This window comes from Anopheles ziemanni, chromosome 3 (genome assembly GCF_943734765.1).
Source record: "Anopheles ziemanni chromosome 3, idAnoZiCoDA_A2_x.2, whole genome shotgun sequence".
Classification (NCBI taxonomy): Eukaryota; Metazoa; Arthropoda; class Insecta; order Diptera; family Culicidae; genus Anopheles; species Anopheles ziemanni.
Window position 1 is genome coordinate 90,086,445 of NC_080706.1, and position 22,345 is coordinate 90,108,789.

General features: G+C 47.1%; 2 protein-coding genes across 2 annotated transcripts; one reads left to right on the forward strand and one right to left on the reverse strand.

The window, feature by feature from the left end:
- Positions 1-757: 757 nt before the first annotated feature.
- On the forward strand, positions 758-6,014 carry LOC131288646 (transient-receptor-potential-like protein). Its single transcript, XM_058317797.1, has 7 exons — positions 758-1,195; positions 1,258-1,400; positions 1,468-2,075; positions 2,147-2,813; positions 2,885-3,248; positions 3,871-4,093; positions 4,160-6,014. Exons 1-7 carry the CDS (start codon positions 767-769, stop codon positions 5,665-5,667), a joined length of 3,942 nt encoding a protein of 1,313 aa, XP_058173780.1. The 5' UTR covers positions 758-766; the 3' UTR covers positions 5,668-6,014.
- Positions 6,015-9,247: 3,233 nt separating this feature from the next.
- On the reverse strand, positions 9,248-20,808 carry LOC131287187 (uncharacterized). Its single transcript, XM_058316214.1, has 3 exons — positions 19,589-20,808; positions 18,958-19,496; positions 9,248-9,451 (listed from the first exon to the last, which is right to left on the reverse strand). The coding sequence occupies exons 1-3, from the start codon at positions 19,738-19,740 to the stop codon at positions 9,306-9,308; spliced, it is 837 nt and encodes a 278-aa protein (XP_058172197.1). The 5' UTR covers positions 19,741-20,808; the 3' UTR covers positions 9,248-9,305.
- Between the last annotated feature and the right edge of the window lie 1,537 nt (positions 20,809-22,345).

The window sequence follows — 22,345 nt, forward strand, 5'->3', positions numbered from 1 at the left end:
TAGTTTCAAAATTGGCTAAACGTTATATGATTTAATTACCAATTAACTCATGTCATTATATGCAGGATTTAAAAAGAAGACTTAAAACAACACATTTGTTATAAACACAATGAGTCGAAAATACTGGGATGATGTTATACAAAGCTGATGTTATTAACACGAAAATTCGGAAAAAATTAATTAATACACTTGATACCCCTTTATGGTTAGATGCACTTCACATGAAAAAAAAAACTTCAAATCAAGTCCCTGAAACCTTTAAAGGCGATTAAGCGACGTCCTTTACCAAAGTAACTTAGTTTTGAACTGCCATCGCTAAAAACGTACGTTTGCAGCACGTTGGGATATACCTTTTCTCTCTTTCGGTAACCTTACCCAGCTCAGAGGTACATCAGAGGTGTTTCCTACAAAACCAACAAGAAACCAAAACACACATTTCCGCACATCGTGCCCTCCTCCGCAAGTGGTTCTGCTTCAGCGACAGAACATGCAGTTCATATGCATAACACATTGCCCCATTGCTCATTCGGTCGTTCGATTATTTTCGATTCAATCATAGTTCGCTCCATTAGCGCAGTTTTCGTTTCAATCGCCGTCAGTGGCCAGTGAGATTTTGGTTCAGATACTACGTTCTACACGTTATACGCTCGTTCGGGATCCGTTTGGTTAATCTCCGTGAGGTGCGTTTCCTTCCTTGCTTTCATCCACTTCCAGAGTCCGATGCGCGTAGTCTGAAAAAACACAACCACTACAACAGCCAGACGAAATGGGAAACGAAAAGAAGGACCCGGGCGGGGTCGGCGTGCAGATCGAGTCGCCCTCGCCGGTACCGTCCAGCTACGGTGGCTCGGCCGCGTTCAACATGATCACCAACATCAATCTGCCCGTGCCACTGTCGCTCGAGGAGAAGAAGTTTCTCCTGGCGGTGGAACGGGGCGACCTGGCGAGCGTCAAGCGGATCCTCCAGCGGGCCCACCGGCGGCGCAATGTGAACGTCAACTGCGTAGATTCGTTGGGGCGAGGGGCGCTGACGCTGGCCATCGAGAACGAGAATCTCGAGATGGTTGAACTGTTGGTGGTCATGAACGTGGAGACGAAGGATGCGCTGCTGCTGGCGATCAACGCCGAGTTCGTCGAGGCGGTCGAGCTGCTGCTCGAGCACGAAGAGCTCATCCACAAGGACGGTGAACCCTACGTGAGTGTTGAACAGCGGCCCGTGCCGGAGGATGATTTCATGGGAGTATGTTTTGTTTGTAGAGCTGGCAACGGGTCGACATCAACACGGCCATGTTTACGCCGGACATTACGCCGTTGATGTTGGCGGCTCACAAGAACAACTACGAAATCCTGAAGATCCTACTCGATCGTGGTGCGACCCTTCCGATGCCACACGACGTAAAGTAGGTCCTGATCGCTCTTTACTTCCTTGACCAGTTCATAACCGACGATCTGTCCTCATGTCTCCAGGTGCGGCTGCGAGGAATGTATCCGACGCTCATCGGAGGACTCCTTGCGTCACTCGTTGGCACGCGTCAACGAGTACCGTGCCCTCGCTAGTCCTTCCCTTATCGCGCTCAGCTCGCAGGATCCTCTCCTAACGGCCTTCCAGCTGTCCTGGGAGCTGAGGAATCTGGCGTTCGCCGAGCAGGAATGCAAATCCCAGTACCTCGAGCTACGTCACCAGTGTCAGAACTTTGCCGTGGAGCTGCTGGATCAATCGCGTAGCTCGCAGGAGCTTGCGATCATTCTGAACTACGATCCCGAGTCACCGCCCTACATGGACGGCGATCATATGAAGCTGACCCGGCTCGAGCTTGCGATCGACTACAAGCAGAAGAAGTTTGTCGCCCATCCGAACATCCAGCAGCTGCTTGCGGCCATGTGGTACGAGGGTGTGCCCGGTTTCCGGCGCAAGTCGGCGGCCGAGAAGATCGCCATCATCGTGCGCACGGCCGTGCTGTTCCCGTTCTACTGCATGCTGTACATGATCGCACCGAACTGCGAAACGTCCATGTTTATGCGGAAACCGTTCATGAAGTTCTTGATCCACGCTTCGTCCTATCTGTTCTTCCTGTGTAAGTAGAGCAGAGAGCAGGCTTGAGATGAATTCTGGGTATGACACATTACGCTTACCTTTCGGAAACAGTTCTTCTCATACTCGTATCGCAGCGGGCAGAAGTGCAGGTGGTTCTCCTCTTCGGCACGGAAAGCATGAAGCGCGCACTACAGGAGGAGTTGGCCCGCCAGCGAGGCAACGGGCCGACGTACCTCGAGTGCCTCGTCGTGATCTACGTGATCGGGTTCATCTGGGAGGAAACGCAGGAGATCTTCATCGAGGGCATCCGGAGCTACCTGCGCAACATGTGGAACTTCATCGACTTCGCGCGCAACTTCCTCTACTGCTGCGTGGTGCTGCTGCGCATCATCGCGTACATTCAGCAGTCGTCGCAGATTGCGGCCGACCCGAGCACGGCGTACATCGCCCGCGAGCACTGGGACGACTTCGATCCGCAGCTGATCGCCGAAGGGTTGTTCGCGGCCGCTAACGTGTTCTCCGCCCTCAAGTTGGTGCACCTGTTCTCGATCAATCCGCACCTCGGACCGCTGCAGATTTCGCTCGGCCGGATGGTGATCGATATCGTGAAGTTCTTCTTCATCTACTCGCTCGTACTGTTTGCGTTCGCGTGCGGTCTGAATCAACTGTTGTGGTACTTTGCCGACCTGGAGAAGTCCAAGTGTTACAGCTTGAAGGGCGGCCTACCGGATTGGGATAACCAGGGTGATGCGTGTATGAAGTGGAGACGATTTGGAAAGTCAGTATTCCCGAACTGCAGAGGAGACCCGAGGGCTTCATTAATTCTCCTTCTCTCATTTCTCGCCACAGCCTTTTCGAATCCTCTCAGTCGCTGTTCTGGGCCAGTTTCGGTATGGTCGGGCTGGAGGCGTTTGAGCTGACCGGCATCAAATCGTACACGCGATTCTGGGGCCTGCTCATGTTCGGCTCGTACAGTGTGATCAATGTGATCGTACTACTGAACCTGCTTATCGCTATGATGTCCAACTCGTACGCCATGATTGAGGAACACTCCGACACGGAGTGGAAGTTCGCCAGGACGCGCCTCTGGATGAGCTACTTCGAGGAGAGCTCGACCCTGCCGCCACCGTTCAACATCTTCCCCAACATGAAGCACCTGATGCGCCTCTTCGGCAAGAAGAAGAAGCGCGATCTGAAGCGTGAATCAACGATCGTAAGGAGCACCGGAACCGATTATATTCGTTTTGCTTTAAATTGCCCCTTTCTCTTTTACCTGCTTATTGTTGTTTGGTTCCCTTTATTCTAGAGTTTAGCAAAATAGTTCTAAACTTTCTACACTTCTCATGCAATGCCAAAATCGTTAATCTATTTCTGAGCTACACTTTAAGTCTATTTCTAAAGACCTGCAGTTGAAAGGAGTTTTACTAAAATTGGATAACCGTTTTAAGCGCATAAATCTTTGACAATCTCCGAAGGTTTTTTTATAAATATTGGTAGACGAACTCAATCGTACGTAATTAAAAAGTTATGTTTAAATGTTCAGTATGAAATCATCAGTATTAAATTATTGTGATCAGGGTTTCCATATTGTGCAACCAAATAGTTTAATAGCGTGCTCATGGAACCAGCCTACTATAACATACAATTCATTGGACTGACTGTTCAAAGCCTACTAATACGATAACAAACTTTAAACTATTTTGCAACGCTGTTAGCTAAGTGGCTTCTATGTGCCGTTTTGAAAACTTGTCTTAATTGGAACAAATAGGGGCATTTAAAAGTATTTAATTTCTTTTCTTGCGCATCTCTGTCTCCTTTTCTGGTGCATTCAATAGCGTCGTAAGGAGGATAAGGAGCGTGCGGAACGCTACACGAACGTCATGCGAGCCCTCGTCTGGCGGTACGTTTCCGCGATGCATCGCCGCATGGAGCAAGACGCCGTGACGGAGGATGACATCAACGAGGTAAAGACGGAGATCTCCGCCATGCGCTACGAGCTGCTGGACATCTTCGAGAAGAACGGCATGGATGTGTCGGCGGTCGATCGCAAGGAGAAGGGTAAGGATCCTAAAAGGAAAGGAAAGTACCGTGAGTAAGCTGATCATATGGTTGATAATATTGTAGCGGTGTTGGCGAAGCGTATGAAGATTTGGGAGCGTCGCCTTATGAAGGACTTCCACGTAGCGCCGGTTGAGATGGGTGAACAGGAGGAACAGGAGGAGGAAGAGGAGGACGCAAACCCACTCGCACGGTTCCGTCGGGTGGCGAAGAAGGTCGCCAACAACACGTCCTCAGCCAAGTGGGGTCAGGTGATGACGAGTGTCGGTGTGGAGATAAACAGCCAGATCGGACGGTGCCGCAATCGGGACAGCTTCCGCCAGCAGCAGCAGTTGCAGAAGGCGATGGACGAGGCACGCCGTTTGGTGGAACGTAGTCCTTTGCCTCGCTCGCGCAGCGTTTCGCCGCATGTCGAGGGTTACACGGATGAGACGACCAACACGCTGCTCCATCTGCTCAGCCAGTTGGCCGAAGGTGACGAGACGTCCCCGGGTAATACGCTGAACGCGAACGATCTCAAGAGCCGCGCGACGACGCCGATTAACCTGTTGACGGCGCAACTCCAGGCCGCCCTCAGCAAGACGCCATCTCCGCGCATGATGAAGTCGACCAAGGCCGGTGACGGTGGTCTGGGTGGGTTGAAATCTCCCGCTGGCTCGTCCATGGGTGGCTCACGCTCACCCGGTGGTCCAATGTCCCGCCTGGAGGGTCCAACTCCGGCCGCAAAATCCCCGCTCGCTTCCATCGCCGGCAGTAAATCTCCATCTCCCGAGGGAACCCCAGCGCCGGAGAAGAAACCGGCCACCCTTGGGGTGAGGTCACCACCGATGGTTAAATCGCCGCCTCCTTGCAAAGATCCTCCCACTGTCCAGTCGCCTCCTCCACCACCCCAGGTGCAGTCACCTCCACCGACGATCCACATTACGCGCACCGAATCGCAGCTTGTGAAGAAGAAATCCGAATCGACCGAAGACACCAAGGAGCAGGAACTATCCACCGTCGGTGACCCCTCGGCTCCCTCCGTCGTGCACAGCGACGATCCGGAGCCGCTCGTCTCGGGCGTCAACTCGCCACCGAAGGTGATCAAACGGAAGGCACCCGCTCCGGAGCGTCCCACCGGCCCGGAGGACATAGCCGTGGCACGTCCCGTCGCAGCGAAACCACAACCCGGTCAGGGTATGCTTCCTCCTCCACCGTCGAAGGAAGATTCGGCGTCGTCGGCTCCGGTCATTCCCGTCTTCAGCACCACTCCGGCAACGCCCCTTCCAACTCACAAGTCACGACCGGCATCCCCGAAGCTGGTTGCGTCACCACCGCCACCGCCACCACCAACCGCCGCTAGCCCTCCACTGGTGCCGCTGATTAAAACGGAACTCATGATCGACTCCGAACCGTCCGCTGCCGCAACCAAACCAACGTCGGCCGGCGGTAGCAAGGAGAGCCTGATCGTGGGCGGTGGAGACGCGTCGGCCGATGCTGCACGGGCCGCCTCCTCACCACCCTGCTTGCGCCCGTACCGGAAGGTGGAAGATGTGACCACCATCAAGCGGCAACCGAAGACCGGATGGTTGTAAACTGACCAACTAATCCTTTTTCTTCCGCCCTCGTGGTGGGTCTTTATAAACTGGTGATAACGAACGGTAGTTCCTGGATGACGGACGGGGTGGGCGGGGAAGTATCTAAAACGACAAAACGAAACGAGCAAAAAACGAGGTGTGAGCAAAACCAAAGCAAGGAAAGAAAGCAAACGATATTTTCTTACCCGCTCCGGGAACAGACACTTCTCTTGGAGGTTATTTTTGCCGCGGTTTGCCCAAAAACCGCACCCTACTTATACCATTCAATTTGTTGTATTGACATCTTTCTGCAAACAAGAAACTAATAAAAACGACTAAAGGCATCCTTGTAAAACAAGGGCCAACCAAAACACACCTTGTCTCGAATGTTGATTCGAATTACTCTTCTTTAGAAGAATCTCATCGAAAGATTCATGAAACACAACACTTTTACCGATTCTTTCTTTTCATATTTAGATTTTGTACGGATTAACACGAACTTGTTTAACACTGGTTGTAATAGAAATTTATTTATTTTCTTTTTTTTATATTGGTTTATTTGTATAGTTTATTGTGGTGACTAAGCATAAAGTAATCATGTATCCCTCAGACTTACGCCCAAGGCGGAAGGGCGTCCAACCGCAGATCACAAACCTGGGTGTGTGTTTGGTGTTGGCGTTCCTTCATTCCTTATTTATTGTTCCTTCACTTCCTCTTTCACTGTAGTGTGATTACACTGTTTTAAGGGCGAGTTCGTCCGAGCAAACCAATTCTTTGCTCGCGTGACGCTGTTGTTTAGTATTTTTATTTTGTAGATCAGACCAATGGATGAACTACAACATAAAACTGCCAAGCAAAAGCATCGCGCGGGTAAAGAACAAGTTAATAAGCACGAGCTGACCCTGAAAACCGTGTATTACTGTTGACTTTCAATTATGTTTCATTTGTGTTTCTCTTCAGAAGAGAATTTTTCCACGACGTGGTTCCTTCCTATTATGTTATGCATTGTTATAAACGGGAAAACTATTAGCTAAGGTAGTGTCTTCTATTGATCGAATTTCTATTTTACAATATATTGATGTGTGAATTTCGTCTGCTCAAAAACTCTTCTTTTGTTGCTCTCATCTTTTCCCTCTGCGCCCTCCGTTGTCTGCCCTCTAAAGGTTAGGTAAAGGTACCATTCCCATAGCTAGATCTTACACGTCTAAGCACATATCTAACGAGAGATCAAACGAATCCGACATGTTGTTTGCCCTTTTCAGCGGTATGTGGTGAACGGCCAAGAAAGCCTCATTCATTCTACTCCCCCAACATCCGGAAGGAAGGGCGAAAAACACATACAGATAGACGAGATTAAGCTTAATCCGACGGCGCCGTATCTAATACTCTCTAATAAATCTCTAAGCTATATTTCAGCAACGTTTTTCCACGTCCCCTCTCTGAGTGGATTGTAGTGAAGGTATTCCTGTGATGACCTAAAGACTTCTAAGGCATACCATCATACAACCCAGCAGAGGTAAAGGGAGAATTTGAAAACTTACTGAAGCATGAGATCTTATTGATTTCTACGGCGTAATGTTTCGCTCACTTTCGCATAGAATAAACTTAGGGTGTACTAACACCGAGCGGTGTAGTTCTCGTTAATCATAATGTGGGTAGGTTTTCGACATGTTTATTATTACTTTTTCCCTTTTTTGCCATCGTATTCTCCTAATCCGATCGTTTTCTAAACGATAGAAAGTAGCCTTCTATTGTGAGCAACAGATTCGCCATATATCGAATGCATATAAATTACTATGTATATGAGGATCACATGTGTGATGGAGAAAAGCTAACTAATAAGGGTTTCGTACTTTAGTTGTACCTTGAAATGTGAAAGTGGCGTAAAAACATGAATCATTATTTTTGTCTCATTTTTATAGATACGTGTTTCAAATAAAATTGCGTAATAAACGTTATTGTACACCATAGATTAAGGATTTTGGATCGCAACATGATGATATAGTATCGATTTCTCCGCACCAACTCCATCTCTGAGAATGTTGCAAACTATTTTTTTTTTTGCTTTCAAATGGTAACGACAAGTTAAGTCCTTTCAATGTTGAATTATTTCCCAACCACACCGAAACAAGGCCGACGAGAAAGTAAGCAAGTCGATTTGTCGTCCGTTGCCGTCGACCAAATCGAATCGGACACTTTCTTCGCATCAACCTTTCTGGGCGTATGGGACGTTTGTTTGACCCTCCATCCTGTTTACGGAATATGTTTTGTTGTGTTTTTCAATCTAACTTTTTTGGCACGTGAACATGCAACTTTGCAAGGTGCTCTGTCTTAATCATAGCGTTCCTACGATCTAGAGAATGGTATACTAAAACTGTACAATTGTTGGGAAAGTGGAAATTTGGGATGGGATATGGGGAGGACAATGGACAGCGGAAGTTATTTTCGATACACACATACTTAAAGCTAGAAACAACTCTATTGCACAAATAACAATTGCGTGGGGTAGGGTCGCTCACGATAAGGGAGCATCGCTACGCCTCGACTATTGCATTATAAACCCCCTCTTTCCCTTCGCGCTGAAGGAGGTCCTCATGTGCATAGTAAGTGTTTACGAGATCGAGCAAACGAGTCGATTTCGATTGCTGCCACCAAATCGCTTCCCACTGAAATCGAACAAGACGAAGATCTCTCCTATAGAGAGAAGCTACGAACAGTTAGTCACGGTTTCAGTGGGACGATTTCGATCGTTATTGTTTTATAACTAGGCGCACTTATCTATAGTTCTACAGGTATTTATTTACAATAGTATATAAAACGATACAGATTCACCGATAGTATCTCGTGGCTCTGCCTGAGATGGCTCGATTCTGTACCGGTTTCTTCGGCGCGTTCACAACGGCTGCACCTTCCATGCAAGCGATTTAGATACTGGATATTACCATCGGATCGTATCGGTCGTACGAAAGGTGCCACACACCTTTGGTTCCCGCAACGTAACCTTCTCCTACGTGAATTTACAAAATAGCATTTAGAGGTTGTTTTTGTTTTCGTTCGTGATTGTTATCTGCCCAAATACTACTTCTAGCTGTAGTAAATGGGCTTGCGGTAAAGGGAAAATGTTAAATATTCGATAAAGACGTCTCTATGCGGGCCTAGACAATCCTACTCTACTACTAACAGTAGATTGCATCTAGCCACGATCTGTAGTTCTTAATTGTAAATAGACTCACGAAGAGGAAAACAAAATCAAAAAGAAAAATTTCAAAAATCCTGTTAAACTGTAACCAAAGCGGGACTTTGCGAAAGTTGTTCGAAAGTTAGTTTCCGTTCCGATTTGGGTTGCTAAAAAAGAAAATTGGCTTGCATAGCCATGGGCTTTGTGTGGCGGTAAATCTAAGGTTAAAATGGTTCTAAAAGTAAGTGTTATAATCCCCTGACGCAGTCCGATCCAAGCAAGGTGTCCCGGAAAAGCCACAAGACTGCGCTGACTTCTGGTGTGATGTCAGTCCTTTGCCTCGCGAGCGAGCATTGTCCGTTCCTTTCATCCAAGCGTCAGCTACAGTGTATTGTGTGTTGTTGCTTGCTTCGGTCGGTCCTCCTCGCGTTGGTTTGGTCGGATGATGCACCGGGGGGGGATGTGGCACAGTCGAGGTTTAGTTTTTGGACGCGGACGTCGAAGCAACATCGGCCGAGGTCACCGTGGAGGACGGCGTGGATGCGCCACCCATCAGGCGTACCTTCTTGACCGAGATGCGCTCCACCGAGGACGACGAGAGGCGCTTGCGTTCCTTAAGGAATTCTGCAAAAAAAGAATTGAATAGAACATGATTAGTGCAAGGTGATATTTGACCATGATGAGGAAAGAATTTCAAACCCACATAGGGGTCGTTGGTCGTACCCACATTATCGGTACGAGAGAAGCGAGGTAGGGTAGGAGAAACGGCCAAGTGGAGGTCAAATAAAAGATCACCAACGGTTTCCCGACGGAACGGTGGAATCAGAGAAATTGGAGGGTACGTGGTTCGACGTGGAACAGAGCTCACGAGTGGACGGACGGACGGGCGAACCTTATCGCAGGCAATGACCATCGGGAGACGCTGGAATCGTAATGTAAACAATTCGTCGCGCCTTGGACGGAGGAGGAGAAGGAGAAGAAGTGTGCTTACGCCGCGTTGTTTGCGGTACAAGATAACGCAACGGAACGAAACGGAATGGAACACAGACAGACTCAACACTGACGAGAATTAAGTGAAGGAGAGATGTACCGTAAACTTTCTTTACCTCACCCCGGCGCGTAGCTTCTTTGCGGGATGCTTCTCAAAGCGTCTCCAGCTTTATCTATCCATTAGTAATGGTCATTCTTTACCTAAGAATATACACTCCAGAGCTCAGCTGAAACAATAAATAAAAGCCGACGAAAGTAATGAACCGTCGATAAACCGTCCCGCTGAGAAAAGGAGGATGATCAAATGATCCTTTTTCCCCACCAAACGATCAACAAAAGGGAATCCTGCACGGTCCGTTCATCAGCTGGAGAGTATATTTGATGCTTTTACCATTCCGTACGGTTGTTGACGACAGAGACCTTCACTGTCCGAACGAAAAGCGTTGCCAAATGACCATTAAGGTAACGGCATTATCGACAACAAACCGCAACAAATTTCGGGACCACAAAACTATCCGCATCGCAAAAACCAAGACCATCGCCGACAAAAGATAAAGATCGATTGGGGTGTAACAACATTCGGCTCGATTCACGGGGAATAAAATGACCGTTACTAATTTTCGTTACACCGCTTTCGGTGGTTTGTTTTTCGCGGTTCCGAGTTGGAGCTGAACAGATGTTGTACCGCATATCGAGGTCCGTTCCTGGTCGTTTAACATCGGAACGAAGTGAATTATGGAACCGGCACAAAATGCAGCATACTTGTACATTTTCGGGATTTCTGTTCGCTGGTCCGGTAATCGTCCCCTCCCCCTTTCCCGTGGCCAGTATCTGCCGGTATCTCTCGTTGGGCTCCGATGCACCGCGCTCATCTTTTATTCATACCAGGGTTCGGTTGGGGAGCACGAGAAAAGCCACCGGAGTAAACCACATGATCGACAGGAAAGATAAACGAATATCGGGCAACAACGCCAACAATCGTGCGCACGTGTCTCGGCGGTGGTATATGTCCGGGTTTCCTTTCCGTATTTTGTTTTTTCGTCACAGGGAGAGACGTCGTCATATGGCCGCAGTAGATCACCCCCTCTCGCGTAAGCGCCTAAAAGGATTGCATAAAGTGAGGTAAAACCCGCGGTTAATACCTTATGGTGCGTCGGGTTTAAAATTATTTAAATTTATGCACTACTTTACTTCCACTTCCACTTTTCGAACGCACGTCCACGTCGTTGCCGTTTCGCTAAAAGCTGATCAGTATGGACCCTATCTCTTTGGAAGGCATCAACAGATACCCATTTCACCCAGCTGCGGCGGAAGGCAAGACCCTTGAGGTTCCAGTGCTCCGTATTCCAAACGAAATTCAATCGCAAACAGCGCGTGCCAACATATCGTTTGTGTGGTGACCCCGGGAAGGGACATGACCCGGGCTTTCCACGCACGCAGGATGTAAGCCATCTGGACCCCGAAAGGTAAACCGATTCCAGTTTTTTTTTCAACAAGTTCCGCAAATAGCGACCAAAAAAGGTCGGTGTAAAAAAACACATCCTTCTCGCTGCCAGTTTCCAAACTTTAAGACCGCGTGTTCCGCATACGAAACACAGCACATCTGTCACCTTTCCCAACTTGCCTCCGGCAGGAGAACTCCTCGACCTGGCTTGCGCACAGGTTTGGCTTTGGTTGGCAACGACCACGGGTTGGAAACCTACCTGCGAAAAAGACTGAAGAAGATACGTGAAAAAAGGAACCCAAGCCAAGTTTACCTCCTTAAGATCATGCCGATGTAAACAAGTCCCTCGGGCCGCGTGGCGAAGCAACCTGCTCCGATGGCGAAGACTTGGACCCTCTCGAAAAAGGCGCGAATTTTGGAGAAATAATATTGCGTAATACTACGCTAGGCAAGACGCAAAACAACTATCTCAACATGGCTTAAAGGGGAACGCAAACGCTGGAGGAATGGAATGTTCAAGGACAGATCCCGATCGTCGCAGCATAAATACACACACACAGAGGTTCATTTCTAACAGTTGGTAAGAAGAGTGTGTTAGGATCCCGGAATCCAAGAAACACGTGGTTCTGTTTTTTTAACGAAGGCCAATGTTTGATTTTGGCGCGAAAAGTGATTCCCTTGCGTAGAAGATTTCTTCGCTACATCGAGCGGCCTCTATGTCTGGCTTCGAACAACAACACTTAGTCAAATCAGTCTCAAGTCCACCACTTCGGTTCCCTCCGCGCTTCGCCAAGATGATAAGCAGCCACCCGGACAATTAATTCCGAGTGCAAACAAAAAAACACCACTCCACGACTCGCACACGACTTGCCGCTTGCTTCCCAACAAGGAAAGTTGTGGTCGTCGACACAGAAACGTCGATCAACGCCCGCACGCGTCCCGGAAGGCAGCAGATGTTCCGGGCGAGCCGGCGAAATGGAGGTGAAGACACAATTTAATTGACACAAATACGAGCGGATATACACATGCTTCCCACCTCCTCCATCCCATCTCTTCTGGCCACATAGACGCGATGATTGATTCACTTCTGCTTGCGAGACGTATGTTGAATCAAACGGCGAACTTGTAAACAAGACGCCAGAAAGGAAGTGATTGTTGTGGACGTTTGAGCGAGCAGGGAGGAGGGGGAATAGGGCAATTTATTATTTGCCTTTTGTGGCATATTCCACCAGCTAGAGAGCTCGAATGGAAGTGGTTTAAACTTCACTGCAAATAAGTATTGCAACATTATTGCAATTTAGCATTATTTGATCCCGGTAAGACTGTTTGCTAGACGATGTGCGAAGTTCTTATTTGAATTAAATAACGCAATAGACAACAACGCCCGTAGCCTAGCTGGTAAGGCTATAGGGAAACACAACCAACGCGCAGAGGAGAGGTAGTAGGTTCGAATCCCGACTGGGGTAAAACAGTCTTGACACGAATCAGGAACTTTTTAAAGCAATTTGTTTGGCGAAAAAGGGATTGTTTTATTAGTATTGAATTGCTTCTTTTAAAGAATAAAATAAATACATATTTTTGAGGTATTTCCAAGGTTAAGATAGTGCAAGAGTAGTAAAGTCGTATAACAACTTCTTCCTAAACAAACATCGACACGACATAAATGGAAGAAAGCAAAAATAAGGTGTTGTCCCCACTATAAAAGCATCATAACAACAAACCAACCACCATCCTTTTTAGAAGGAGGTTAATGGCGCGGGTAACAAAACGTATCACGGGCCGGTTTTTGTCGTCTTTTCCGTCGCGCGGAACCACGCGGAACTTTTACGCTTTACGCGAACTAACTGTTTGTGGTGGAGCTGTGATTAACGTTTTCGTCGCGAAGAACGACAAAGAAGAAGAAAGTTGGACCATATTAAAAAAAAGAAACACGTTGAGTCAGGTTTTTGGCCGAATGTTTTTCTTTGTTGATGGTGCTTGATTGAGGGCAAACTCGTGGGCTATTGGGCAGGTGGGGCGCGGTACACGATTGGCCATGGGTAGATTCTCGGTGTTTTTTTTCCTACCCTTGATGCGTGTCTCCCAGCGCCCCGCTTCGAGTGTTTGGAAGGTTCGTATTCGCGACGGGACACATGGTGATGAAACCGGCACACACAGGCTTGTCGTCGTCCACCTGGCGCGGCTACCTTGCGCGTACGTTCGATTATTTGACTTGGCCATCATGTATTTATTGCCCTTTCTTAATGTTCCTTGAGGCAAGCAAAACCATCCCCAGCTCCTGCTGATCTTCACTGTTACATACAGGTTTGGGGACTTTTTTTTCGCAAAAAAGACCACTTTTACGATGTAAACAACAAAAGAGAACACGGAACGAAAGAAAGCTGCATTGAAGAAAGGATGTGAACAACAGCGTAGAAAAGGGGAAAAACAGGTCACAGTAACGGCAGCAGCAGCAGCCGCAAACCATCGAAGGAAAATTGGTTGCAAAAGGAGCTGTGTGGGGAGATTATCATCCTTAACACATCATGAAACAGAAAAGAACGGAACAAAACTCTAAGAAGAGCCAAAAACCTTCGAAAACACAGTGAAAACATTGAACTGAGCGATCGATTTTGAGGAAGCAAAAAAACAAAGTTACAATCCAATGCAAGCAAGCAAGCACGCAAACCGAGGAGATACAAATTGAAACGCAAAAACAGAAAAAAACGATCCAAAACAACACGCTCGTTACACGTAAGGGACGGGGGCATACTCCCCGAAAACCGACCGGTCCTCCGGTCCGGCAAAAGACGAAAAAAGAAAGGCCAATTTTCTTCCAGTTGAACTTTCGCGAAACGTGCAGGCCCTTTCGAGCGACACCGAAAACCCGTTCCCGGCCGTGTGTGATCGATGGAAGGGAGAATGATGATGGTGAGCTGTAATTGAAACGCAGCAAAGCGAACGAGAAAAGGACACAGAACACGCGCTTCACGCCGAGGAGGTGAAGAAGTTCAACATGAAAGAAGAAAAAACGCAGCTACTGGAAGATTTCTGCTGGCCTGGCTTGGGCTTGTCCTTTCGGTGCATCGTCCGTCGTGGCAGCAGCAAATGAAGGAAACGAATCGAAAACAAGAAGTGTGAAAACAATCGCCTCCACCATTCGATCATCCATCCCCTGTCCCAGCCCTTTTCTCTTGCTTCACCACTTAACACCTTTTCTCCGATGGAAAGGAAGGAAAATGCAGCCACGTTTACGTTGCGGAGGCTGTAGCGAAATTCGGTAGTGGGTTTGGCTTCTCGATCATGAAAATTGTGCCTCCCGGAGAAGTACCATGCTGGCAAAAGATGGCAGGCGTGTAGGGGAAACATAATAATAATTTCATATCGCATCGCATTCGAGGAGAAGATGGAACCTACAATAACATCGTACGAGGTAAACATACTTTTTGTTAAATAAAACCGACTCGAAAGGATACAGCACTTTCCCGTCGTCGTTGTTGTGTCCAGGTGTTTTCCTTTTTTCGGTAGCCACGAGTAACAACGCCGAATCGAACGACCCCGTAAAAGTCGAGCCACACAAAGGGATATGTGATTAATTGCACCCCGGCCCGATCTGACCGATATGCGGCCAGCCGGATGCCGCTGCCCTTCAGCTTCCGCTGACCTCGATATTATGGATGGAAAACATGGGTTATCAATAAACGATAAAGCCAGGACAACCGTAATAAACCAACCAACCAAAAAAAAACGTACCAAACAATCTGCTCAAGAACAAAATGATTGGAGGTAAGAGAGAAGCTTACGGTGGGCAAACTCGATTTAATAAAGACGAAACGAAAAAGCGGTTTTTGCGGCGCAATTCCAGCGAGTTTTATGGTAATTTATGGTCAGAGAACATCACCACAAAAGAACCAGAACCAGGCATTACCCTAGGACTTTTAATTGATGGTTCCATTTCCGCCAATGATCCTTTTTCGCTCCATGGGGCCTTGAACGGTTGCGCGTCGAGGGAAATGTTAGTACAATAAAGGACCCAATCGTTCAATTCAATTAAATCGTAACCATAATTATACGTTGGGTTTAAAACGACTGAAAACAGACTCCTTTCAAAGGTGCGTTTGAATAAAATTATGATTCGTTCGTAAAATGTTTAAACCCCAGTGAGTTTTAAAGCCATTCCCTTCTGGCAATTAATTTCTCCATAGATCGTCAATCGAAAAGCATATTTTGCACAATGCTTTATGTTCTAAAAATGGCATAAAACAAACCTCCCTGCCGAGAGAGGTCGGTAGATTGCCTGGTTTGACTCACCGGATCACCGAAATTCCGGCAGCAGATTGAGTTACAAGAAGCCAAAAAGGCATTACACGCATTCCCTGGAACTACCGGAAGGATCACGAACAAGCTTTTCGTTCCTATTTGCCCTTCGATCCGTTCTTCTCCGTGTGAGCTGGACAATACAGCGGACCCACTACTGTGTGTTTGCAATTATCTATTACTCATGTTGCCTCGTTTCTTTTGACCTTCCCGTCCGGATATTGTGCTCTCCTGGGTATCACAGCGAGAGATTTTGTTTGCGGGAAGGTAAACAATTCCATCACCCAGATAAAGAAAGTTGACTCATACGATTCAGGAAACCCCAGAGGAGATTCTTTTCGCAGGTATCGGTTTCCAGAGTGGTGATCGTTTGCCAAAAATGAGAAGTAATAGAACGAAGGAAGGCAAAGTGGAGATTACAACAAGATTAAAGTGGACCTGTATTTTTTGCTTACGTAAGAGACCTCAAACAAACTGGCTAAGGGGAAGGTACAAACCCAAAAACTCAAGGTTAATGCGCCTTGAGGACCTTTCTTTTTACTTTCCGAAAAGCAACAGTTCATGCCCCTTATATTAGTGATCGAAAAAACCTCAAGAGACCACTGGAAAAAAGGGAAGATAACGAAAAAGATTCCCATTTGACCGGAACCGGAAAGAAGGATAAATTTGCGTGAATATACCCGGCACACTTTACAACCTTTCCTTCCGTTTCTTTTCATCCTGATGCATCAATTAGCAGAAGAAAACAGTCAAGCGCATCGTAAATTTTTGCAGTACCTGCTAGTTAAGGGTTTTGTTTATGTGGATTTTAATGGAACACTTTTTGCGACGATCGTGACTCACAACGATAAAATAAATAAAATCAAATTTCAAAATAAAAACCGCAAACACTACACACTACAATAAAAACTCCACAACCAAATGTGGGCCATTTAGACACGGGTGCAAGGTAAAAACTGCACACACCAGCTGTTTTTTATCCCTATTTACGATTGGCAAGGTTTTACAGAACCACAGCAAAACAGTCCGAACAACCGAAACGAATTGGAAATGAAAATAAAATAAAGCCGAGAATGCAGTCTGGAGTGATTTTAAACCAGCAAAGTGTGTGGTATTTGATTGTGCCCCAGAGAACTGGATGTGCCAATTTGCGCAATCGGTTCCGAAGCTAGTCGAACGAGTTTTCCCTCCCCCCCAGCAAGGCGGCCAATTTGAGGGCCCACCAACAAAACTCTAATTGGCAAACTAATACATTTCTCCACCAAGGGGAGCAGAAAATAATTCTACTGCGGGGAAAAAAAGCCCGGTGGCCGATGCGGCTGTGCTACCCGGGGCCGTTCTGTGTACAAGCCGCACAGCAATTGGATAATTACCCGTAAATGCAACCCCCCCAACGGTGGCGCACTTGCGTCGAAAACAACTGAACTGTCGCTGGCGGAACAGAATTTACTCGCGCGAAAGCGTTGCACATTTCGGTTGCGGTTTTTGTTCGACGGATGATGATTGGCAAAAAAGGGATACAACAGTAGCGCCCCTGAAAGCGACGACAGCCTGAAGGAAAGGAAAGTATTCAATTAAATCGTAACATTTTCGCCCTGTGTTTGGCGGGGGTAGCGAAATAATGAAGCTACAATTACCTTAACTATCCGCGCGATGGGGCAAGCGAGGAATTTCTTCCAGACATTAAAAGTCCCTCCTACATTGGTGCCTTTCAAGCGTAACCCAACGCAGGGCTAGCTAAGAATGAAGGAATGATCTTTGCTCGATCGACGTGGGGCTCGGAAAAGATCCCCGGCCTGAACCGAGGGCGTGTGGTATGGAAGAAAATAGATCATACCGCGAGCTAAATGTGCGAGCATGAAAAATGTGCAGCATTTATGCAGCACTCCCTTGTCTCGATCGATCGAGCGTTGGTGTGTCCTTCCGTCGAGCCAACCCCAGCTGAGAACATGCACATTTGAGGAACAACGCGCGCGCAGGAGATAAAAATAAAGAACGCGGAAAACAGCTTGTTCCAGCGTTTCATTCTATTCTCCAGCCCACATGCGAAGGGAGAACAACGAACGAAAAAAAAAACCGTTGGAAAACGCGACGGACCATAAAACACCGCCGCCGTGTGGATGGATTTTTCGACGGTTAGAGAGTTCTTCCGCTCGTGCATGGGGTGGGGGAGAAAGGCAGAAGGATATTAAAACAACACCAACAACAAAAAAGGGTGCTCCCTATCGACGGGAAGATTTCCGAATCCCCACACGCAGGCAGAGGAGGATGTGTTTAAGGAAACCTTCTATTCGTTTTCAAACCGTCGCTTGTTTCCGTCGACGTAAGAAAGGCATATTTCACGGTCTACACATTGGCCGCACCTTTGCCACCCTCCACAACTTGCTTTAGAGAGATAACTAAAAGGTAAGAAAAATAGGGACGAATAAAAAAAACTTAATGGATAGGATCGATCATCATAATGCATCCCATCTCTTTTAGGGGGTTTTAATTTTCAACGGTTATACGACTCATTTTTTAAATTTCTCTTTTTTCCTAGATAAAAGTGATCGCCCACACTTCTTTCTATTTAATCTTCCTTGCTCTTGGTGTGTCACTAACCAACTTAGAGAAAGGACGAATACCAAATGGGAAAGCATAGGAACAGAAAGAGGTAATTTTTGTCCTTTTATGAAAAAGATCCCCTTTTTCTCTGTCTTAAACTTTTGTTTCCCTTTGAAGATCAACCAAAAAGGCGTGCCGAAAGCAATAATAAATGCCGATCGTGTGTGTGTGTATGCGGTCGAAGGGAACATGAAACGCTATTACATGGTTCATTTTTCTCCATTTCCCAATTAAAAGAAGACACGGATAGAGACCTAAGGCCGCGTTATTGTTTTAGGCACGATCTCGCTGGGACGATATTCTTGCAACATAAAACACCCTTTCCTTTCATTTTCGGTGGATCTGAAGAAGCTCCGATAATTGGAAACTCGTCCAACCGATGATCCGCGGTTCACCCAGCCTTGGCTAATGATTGAAAGGAAATTGGAAAGATTCCGATCGAATGGCTTTTGACGGATCTTGTGCGTCTTACGCGTCGGATGACGTTGAGATGGAAAGATATAAACACCTGGCTCTGACCAATATCGCACCGATCGCGAGAGGTGTTAATTGTGCGGTCGTTAAAAAGATGAAATAAAGCGAAACACCTCTCGGGCACGGAATTTTGCCGGATCCGTTTGTTTCTCCTCCAGTGGACCAGGACTAATTAGTCTTTCGAAGTTTTTGTCCAAATGGGTGTAGGAGAGTAAGCCGCCGTTCGGTGCGACCAATTCAACGGTGCAGGGAGTGATCTTATCTGGCCGGAACATTGCATCACCTAAATTGGCGTGAGTTGCAGGGGAAAGAAAACACTCACCAGTGATTTGCCGTTGTCGCAGCTTTGGTGGTGGACTCGCGGGCGCTGCATGCTGTTTCGTTTCGCCGCGGAGTGTGCTGATGATGCGGTCGTGGTCTTCGAGGGTCGGATAGGTAACGATAGTTTCGGACTCCTCCGAGGTGGGGCTGGCCGGTGGCGTGGGTGACAGTGTCGACGTCGAGGAGGAAAGTGAATCGTCCAGTGTTTCTTCGACACCGAGTCCGCGACCGTTTGCACGATTTGCCCGTTCGTCCATCAGTTCTTCCATCGTGAGATCACGGGACAAGGTGCTACTGCTGTTACTACTGCTGCTGTTGCTGTGGCTTCTGCGAAGTATCTGCAACCGCCTCAAACCAACAGCCGGTGGAACAACATGTGCCGCGTTTGTTAGCGTTATCATGGCCGGTGCGACCGGAACCGTCGTCTGCACCCGTTCCCACTCGAATTGACCGTTCTGCAGCGGTCGCTCGCTCTGAAAATCGAAGCTCCACTTTTTGCTCTTCGCCTCCAACTGCTCCTTTAGGTGCTGGTCGACATACCTACGAGAAAAGGCAAAAGGAAGAACTTTATGTAAACACCACCATTGAAGCAATCGGGCACTGGGAGGAAAATTTCTTTTTGCAACACTTACTGTTTGACCGATGCTGATTCGACCTTTCCGAAGAGGTTCGCCTTGGCACGATTAATCCGGCCCGGTTTTGGCCGCATCGACGCTTGAATTCGTGGGGGGGCCGGCGACTGGTGCACTCGCTGTACCATTTGACTGTAAACCTGGGCTCCCATGATCGCTATTATCTGTTTTCCGTGTTCCAACTAACAAATGTTCACACCCTCTGCTAAACTCGACGCACAACCTGTTTTGGCGTTTTTCGGCGCAAATGTTTTTCTCTCGTACTTCTGTTTATATACAACACTTCTTTTTACTGCTTCTTTCCTTTCGCAGGAAGACAACCGACACCAGACCGTTGTGGATCGAAGTGTGCGGCGTAATCACTACGATGGTGATGTGGGTTTAGGGGGGAAAATGGCGCCCCTCGCGTTGCTAAAACACGGCCAAGCAGATCTGCTGCCTTCATCCGCAATCATTTATCCAAAAACACACTTGGCACAGTTTCACCGGCGAGGAGTTAATATCGTCACAACCTTAAATAAGGGCGATGGGTTTTTATTTCAAGCAGCACGGCACACGAAACTGTTGTTGGACAGCAAAGCAGCCTTCTGTTCACACGCACGGCAATGCCCCGCTGCAGAGCGAATGGGACGACTATATTTTCCGCCGTCAGCTAACTCTTTCGATTTCGATGCGCGGTGTGATCGTGTGTGCGTGAGATAGCGCGGGGGTTGCGTTACGCGATGGGCAACTTTTTCTACAATTTTATTTTACCTCAAACGTTGAGGTTATGGTTGCGCGAATCGATAAACGAATGTGTGAAAATATTACACTTGTCCTTTGCACAGTTCTTCTTGGAAGGATGTTTGCTAACGCGAAGGTTATACAATTTTTCCTTTTCGAACGCACAAACACGGGTCGGTAGGGTGGGGTAGGAAGGTAACGCACACACGGTGCTGTAGTTCTAACGCACAAACACGGCCTTAGGCTTTCCACTTACTTCCCAACTTGTAGAGTAACTTTCTCTAAGCAATTCGTTTGAACTAGATTGATGAGGAAGGTCACGTAAAGTACTGCAACAAAGCGAAAACTTGATCCACCGCACAACAAACACACTCGATACGAAATAAAGCAACACACTGCACTGCTTTCGATCGCCGTAACGCCAGTAACGCACGTACGGCCGCTGTATTCTCGACGATGTTGTTGATCACGACGTTGTTATAACTTTCTTCGGTTATATTAGCACGTTCCGTAGACAAACTATTTTTTCCAATCTTAAACACCTCTACAAAAAACTCGCTGAACCAAAAAGGCAGAGCTCACAACGCTACGAAGCCAACCTTTCGGTTGAAGATGTCGAACCCTGACTAAACCGACGCTTTCAACTGAACTGCTGCGATAGTTGCTTTTTTCGTCTCTCTACACAGGTCGTTACGCACACTGCTCAACGCACCCTCGAAAACGAGTTTGTACACGCACACTACTTTACGGAGCGACAGACTCTACGGATTTTGACGTTTCTTACAAAGGAAAGGTATTGTGATAAGAATTATTATGTAGAAAGAATTTCAATAAAATAAAAAATATTATTTTTTATAAGTACATACATTTTGTGAGCACATTTGAAAATATGTTAAAAATCCTTCAAATGATTATAACATGGTTTATATTAGAAAAATACCAACATTTACACCTCATAGGTAAGTAATGTTTGGGACAAGCATGATGCTCAGGATATTTATGCTTGCGCAATGTTCGTAGCTGGAGGATTCCATCTAACACACACAACTAAGGCCACCTTATTTCTTCCTTCTACTACGCCTTCCCCTTTCCTACATAAAACATTAAAAACCCTTTTCCTCTGTCTCACTTTTTCCTATGCTAGTCCGTATCATGTCTTGCTTTTGCCCCTTTCTTCTACGCTGCGCTTGCTTATCCTTTTGCTTCGTTAGATCTCGTTTTCGGATGACCACGCGACGAGATTTTTAAATCGCCTCCACAAGAAAAAAGGCTTGTCTGTCGCTTGATCGAGTTGTATTCCACTTCTTATTTTCCGTCTTGGTGGGACAAACACAAGAATAATACACACCACGGAATCGAACCACCGCGAGGAGTCGCTGGAGATTTAAAACCCAATGCTTCTTCCTTCGTTTCTTTCTTTTCTATGCTGCGCGATGCTGCTGCGTTGATGGGACACACGAAGTTGTTTTTCAATTCCTTCGTCATCATCCGACGTCGTCGTTTGTCGTCGTTTTGTGATGCTGCTCCATGTGCTTATCGTCGCTGGCGTGCGTTGGACGCCGGATTTTTTTTGTCGTTTCTTTCCACAAATTTAAAAACAACCGCCCGTTTTCAATTCTTGACTGCCTTTTTTTCGGCAGCAAATACCTGTTTCTATTTTTCGTGTCGCTCGCCTCGGTTTGATTCGTATGTTGTTCCTCGATTTTTAAAGCTCCTTCCGTTACGGCTGCAGCGTGTTGGAGTTGTTTGGGATTTAAATGAACAGCATATCTGCCCGCGAAGGAGCATGATGGGCATCCACGGGACCAGCTTTCCTACCCTTTCCTTTTTTACCTGTTTACTCCATCCTCCACAATAACGCCTACCTCGATGTTTGAAAACCTTTAAACGGACGGTTGGGGTAGAGATGCTAAGGCGAACTTTGGAGATGTTGTGAGAGTTTTGCATGACGCATAAGCACGCTCGAAGAGGAGCCTGCGCGAACACGTTTGGACTTGAAGGTTTTTGTGTTTGTTCCGTCTCCTCCAAACGCCA